This window comes from Emydura macquarii, unplaced genomic scaffold (assembly GCF_026122565.2).
Source record: "Emydura macquarii macquarii isolate MOO-44397 ecotype Brisbane River unplaced genomic scaffold, CSIRO-AGI_Emac_v2 contig_1348, whole genome shotgun sequence".
In the NCBI taxonomy this organism is placed as follows: Eukaryota; Metazoa; Chordata; order Testudines; family Chelidae; genus Emydura; species Emydura macquarii.
Window position 1 is genome coordinate 17196837 of NW_027131485.1, and position 5726 is coordinate 17202562.

At 44.0% G+C, this 5726-nt stretch overlaps 1 protein-coding gene across 1 annotated transcript; it reads right to left on the reverse strand.

Moving 5' to 3' along the window:
• Positions 1-2764: 2764 nt before the first annotated feature.
• Positions 2765-5643, reverse strand: TMEM186 (transmembrane protein 186). Its single transcript, XM_067551288.1, has 2 exons — positions 5533-5643; positions 2765-4901 (listed from the first exon to the last, which is right to left on the reverse strand). Exons 1-2 carry the CDS (start codon positions 5536-5538, stop codon positions 4164-4166), a joined length of 744 nt encoding a protein of 247 aa, XP_067407389.1. The 5' UTR covers positions 5539-5643; the 3' UTR covers positions 2765-4163.
• Positions 5644-5726: the final 83 nt, after the last annotated feature.

The window sequence follows — 5726 nt, forward strand, 5'->3', positions numbered from 1 at the left end:
CTCTGCATTAGTAGACTGCAAATCAGGGTAGGGCTGAGTGGTGTGTTTAAATTGTGATTTCCCCCAGCAATGCAAAAAATAAGGAGCCAGGGACTGGATGTGGAAACAACCCTGAAAATGATAGCTAATTCTTCCAAGCTAAGCAATCATTGAGAGCTAAATTATTTGCCATTGTCCCAAGTTTGTTCAGGAAGTACAAATGCATGACAAATAGAAAATACTGTGTGGACTTGACTTCAGCACTTCCAGAACAACTCAACATTTGTAAGTTTTTCTTGTATTTGTGATAGAAATGTTAATGTTAAAATCCAGCAGACTTTATGCCATTTCATGTACACATCTTGGATTTATACTCAGCACCAGCACTGAGCGAACACCTTCCAGGAGACCCATTCCATTCTCTGAATCGGGAGTAGTTTTCTCAACATCAGTTGATTAAGCTTTACAGTACGCCAGCGAGGTAGGCGCACTTAAGGGTGTTGAGGGTGCATTTTAAAAAAAAAATCTAATTATGTATTATATAGATGGGGAAACTGAGTCCTAGATATTGAAACTCTATCAGCATTCACACAGCGAGTCAGAGACAACTGGGATTAGAACATTTTACTCCAAACTCCCATTCCTCTGCTGTAGATGCACTTCATCCCCAGCTTCAGACCTCAAGGTTCACAGTACATCAATGAGCAAAGTCCTGCCCTGTTCAGCAGAATGGAGGGAGCAGACATACTCCCTGGTAAGTCCTAGTATGAACTTTACCCAATCAAAGCAGGATTTCACAGGACGGGTTTGAAGGTAACCTGGGGAATGCTTTGTTGCTCTTCCAAGCAGAAGCAAAGTACATTGTGTACAAGTTGTGCTGCTGTAGCTGCAGCACATAATCCATTTGACTGAGTCAACCTACACCTCCATTCCTTGGGATATGTCTACACTGCAAACTGGCAGTGTAATTCCCATCTTGAGGAGACATAACTGCTAGCGTGCTAAAAATAGTGCATAGCTGTGGCAGCAGGAGGAGGTAGCCGCCCGGAGTCCATGCCTAGCATCTCAGCCCTGGTCTACACTTACCTGGAGATTTTGCGGCAGTCGACGGGAGTTACGCAAGCTACACAGAGTAACTTGTGTAACTCCTGTTGACTGCTGTGCTTCCCTTCTGCACACCGTCTTCACTGCACTGCGCCACTTGAGGGGGTGGTTTACAAGTGTCGACTTCCTAATCGATTGAGTGGGTCTACATTGACCGCTCAATCGATCCAGAAAGATCGATCTGACAGCGGCGACTTTTGTCGCTGTCAGTATAGACATACCCTCAGACAGGTACGTACTTGAGGTGGCTAGCTCTTCCCACCACTTGTCCTTCCATGGCTACGCTATTTTTAGCATGCTAGCTCAATCATAACTAGTGCAGATATGCCCTCTCAAGCTGGGAATCACCCCCTGCTCGAAGTGCAGGCATATCTTTAGGGACCTGGCATTCTCACATTAGCTGGCCTTTTCTCCTAGCACTCGTAGATCTTGCCTTGCTGCTTGTTCCATAATCCCTACATTTCTCCTCCCTCCCCCTGCATACCAGTGCAGCTGAGAGGATTTTGAACTAACGTGCCATACTTTTTTTGGAATTATTTGATTCTAGGCAAAACAATTGTAAATCTGTCACAGAAATCAGTATTACCAGAATATTTGAGAGCAGCTATGTAATGAGATCCAGAACCTCCACAGTTAAAGGTGGAATGAACCCTAAGCTAGTGCATGTGATCACCTCAGTTCTTCTTGAATATTTCCATTTATTAGGCCTCAGGAACCTCCCTTAGTAGCTGCTGTATAATTTAATTGCTCTTATATGACAGGATAGGTTTAGATAAGGATACTTCCTGCTTCTAAGACTTTTTATTTGGCCAATTTCAAGTGTTTGTGCAGAGTAATCTATTTTATCCCACCTGCCATCTTCTCCCTTTACTGATTGTTACTTTAATGTGAAAAGATGGTTGGCACCTCTCAGGAGCAGGACCCTGAGCCTTTGCCCAAATTGCAGTGCTTTGCTCTTCTCAGGATCAGGCCCTTCATTATATATAATGAAATGTATTACAGGTGTAAAGTCCATAAATGGCTGATCAGAGGTTTTTGGGGGCCTCGGGCAAAATCTAAAACTGCGGTCCCTGAACTTTCCAAAAAGATTACCATTGAGGGAAGGGGGTTGGAGAGTGAGCCTGTCCCACCCCAGGGTGGGGGCTCAGTTTGTGTCCCAGGGCCACTGGGCCAAATTTTAGTGAGTGGTGTTACAACCTGGTATACCAGCTTGCAACGCCAGTTGCTCTGGGGGCCTCTCAAACAGGGCACCTGAGCAAACAGTAGAGCTGCTGTCCTCCATTGTAGGGGAAAAGTAGAGCATTTGAATAGTGGTTCCTATAGTCTCCACAGGTATGAATAGCTGTGCAAGTAGTTGGGGGAGGAAGGGCACATATGCCCCATCTGAGACTGCTAAAAGCCAACACAAACATGGATACTGCTTCTGTAACCAGAGCATTCCATATCTAGAGAGGCATTGGGCAGGATTTGCCTCATGAACTGACATAATGCTATTTGAAGTGCTGCAGCTTTAAACAAACAACTCCCACTATACCATATGGTTTGCTTGTGTTGACATTTGTAATTTGTCACATGATGAATAAAGGTAGCCATTACATTTTTATTAATATGTACTGTGCTAGGATGTATAAATCTGCTTAATTACCTGTCATTCTATATCAGTAAACAACACAACTTAAAGTCAGTTACTAACATTTTATTTGTGATAAGAACAGTCCACATCACACACGCAGCAAAAACAACTTTATTCTAACTGTAGTCCAATCAGTGGAAGGATATTTTGACCTGATGTCCACTTGGCTCCTGTGTGGGCACTGTTGTGGTTGAAAGATGTCACAGTGATGAAATGAAGCTATGTGTACACAGGCGTTTTATAAATCTCAGCCCAATTCAAATATTTCCATGATTTTTTATGTTCTAATGTAAATCTTGTAAAATTAACCACTTCTCTACTGTTTTTGCAACCCAAACATTATGCTATGCCTATGAAAGTGAAACTGACATTTTCAATTGGTTAAATTGAAAAAGAAAACCTAAAGGGAGCATAAGCACTGAAAAAATAAATGCTTAAAAGTCTTCATTTCAGTCACCTAAGATGGTGTCGATAGCCCGGAGTAAGAAAACGTTTTTTAAACTTGACCCAACCTAATGGTGTCCCTGTAAATAGTACTACTATAACATACTTCTCTTCAGAATTTATCATCATTTTCCACATGTGCACAAGTTAAAATGCTTTATTAGGGCTTTTGAGACACTGTTCTATTTTATTTGTTTTCACATAATTGAAATACAGATAGTCTCTTGCAACACATTTTTCTCCCAGCAATGCTTAAAGCCTTGTGAAGAATGAACACTAGACAAAGCTCACTATGGATCCCATTAATACTAAGTTTTAATCTGAAAGAAGAATTGCTACACAAAAAAGTGAGGGGCATACTTCACACTTCTTAGTTGCTACCAGCCCAGAAAACAAGGGAATGAGCACTTCCACCTCACCCCCCATGATAAGTTATTGCATTAACATGAGATTACTTTGCAAGTCCTTGTATCAAGATACAGTTTTAACTTACTAGTTTTTATATTAATATAAATAATTAAGACTTTCCTGGTCAAAATTTGGTATAAGAAGTGCACAGTCTCACAAGAGACTGTAAAAATGGCACTGTGGGCTGCTATAGTTATATCTATGATAGCAAATTATATGTGCTCAGATTTACCACTAAATGTTTTGTTTTTTAACTGCCATTCTACAGTCTGAAAGCCAAACTGAGAGAGCCACTTAAAACCACATCACTAACAACAAGCCTGACTGCACTACACTTTAAGGTAAAACCATTATAAAGACTTCAGCAATGTAAGTTACCATAAGACATGAGTATTAAACTATATTTATTTACATACAAACACAGATGTGCATGTTTGTCCACAGACTATTTGATAGAAGGATAGAAATATTCCAGATCTGAGTGCTTACAAATCTATTAAACTAGGGATGTGATGAATTCATCATGGAGAGGAATGGAAAAACATGAAACAATCTAGACTCTTGGAAATGTTGAGAGGTCATTGCATTTAGAGTTTCAATAAAATTCTCCAAATATTTGGGTAAAACGCTGTTTATCCACAATGTGGCCAAATTTTAGAGTAAAATATAAAACCTGTGTACTGTTATACTGTTTAAATTGGAGCAGTAGTTCATTCATGGCATCTCCCGTGTCACTCAAGGTCATCACAGTTTCAACTGGACAATAAATGACTTTCTTTCTTCCCCAAAATGTCAAGTGTGCCACTTTTACAATTGTGCCAGCTTCATTTAAGTACATCAGTCCAATCATTCGTCTGAGAAAATAGCTTATACCATACAGCATTGCAGCAGCAAAGCAAGCAATGCCAGTAGCATACAACAGTACATCCTGAGAAACTTGTTCCTGCAAATAGAGGTGATAGACAGGAGGGAGGGTGACTATGGTTATACCAGTCTGTAGCAACTTCATTCTTGAAAACATTCTACAATATTTAATTCCTGGGAATCTGTAGACCAGTTTGAATTGTTCTGTGTTCTCAATCATAGGCTTGTCCAAGACACTGTTGGTGGGGGGTAAGCTGCTAGTGCATCTGTAGTGGGCTAGTCCTGTCCCATGATAAAAATTAGCACTGTCACATTGCCATCTCTCTGTCTGTAAGAATATATGGGTTCCAAACCAATGAGGTAGGCACATGGCTTCTTTTTTCCACAATATTGTTGACAGTTCCCTTGGTAGAGATCTCCCAAAGGATGGTATCACGTGGAGTCTAGTCCTAATTTTGAAGATTCCAGCCTAAAAGAAAACAGTCCCATCGCCCACCATTAAATCTTTCCACTCTGTCAGTGCAAGAGAATGGCAGCTATTACAATATTGGTATCTTAAGCAGCTGGAGGGCAATCAAGGTGCAGAAGCTGCCTTCCTAATCGGTGTGAAGAGAACGGCTGGAGCTAGTGTTTGTGATGAGACACGTCAGTCACATGCCGATTTGGATCTGAGGCCTGTTCCGCTAGCACGACAGAGGGGAAAGTACTTGCTACAGGCACGCGGCTGGCCTGGGGGCAGGGGACAGCAATCCCAAACGGGGGCTGCCGCTCTGCTGTCAGCTGTTCCTCCTGAACAGAGCCTGGGCAGGGCTGCTCCCGCTACTGGCAGAGGAGAAAAGTGGCGCTGCCGCCCTCCCGTGGGAGAGGCCCCAGGCAGGGACGAGACGAGGAGGGGCGGCCTGGCCTGGGCAGCATGTGCAGGGGAGAAGGGAGAGCCGGGCCCGGTGCCGCAGGGACGAGGCCTGAGCCGCAGCGGGGAGGGGAGCAGCAGGTGACGGACATGACGCTCACGGCCTGGGGCAGTATTTGCTCCATAAGCCGTGGCGGTGGTTGCCATAGCGATGTGCCGCGGCAGAAAGGCGGGAACACGCTTCGCTTACCATCATCGCCGCCGCGCCCAAGGTCAGGAAGATACGCGCGGCCCGCGGCCACTGTCTGCCTTCTACGCCTGCGCCACACTACTGCCGCGCCGCCCCCGACTGCGCCTGCGTCCTCCGGCTGGAACGAAAGGGAACACGCTGCGGCCGCGTTGCATTCCGGGAGGGCTCGTGCGGGTCATGCAGACGCCGTTCGG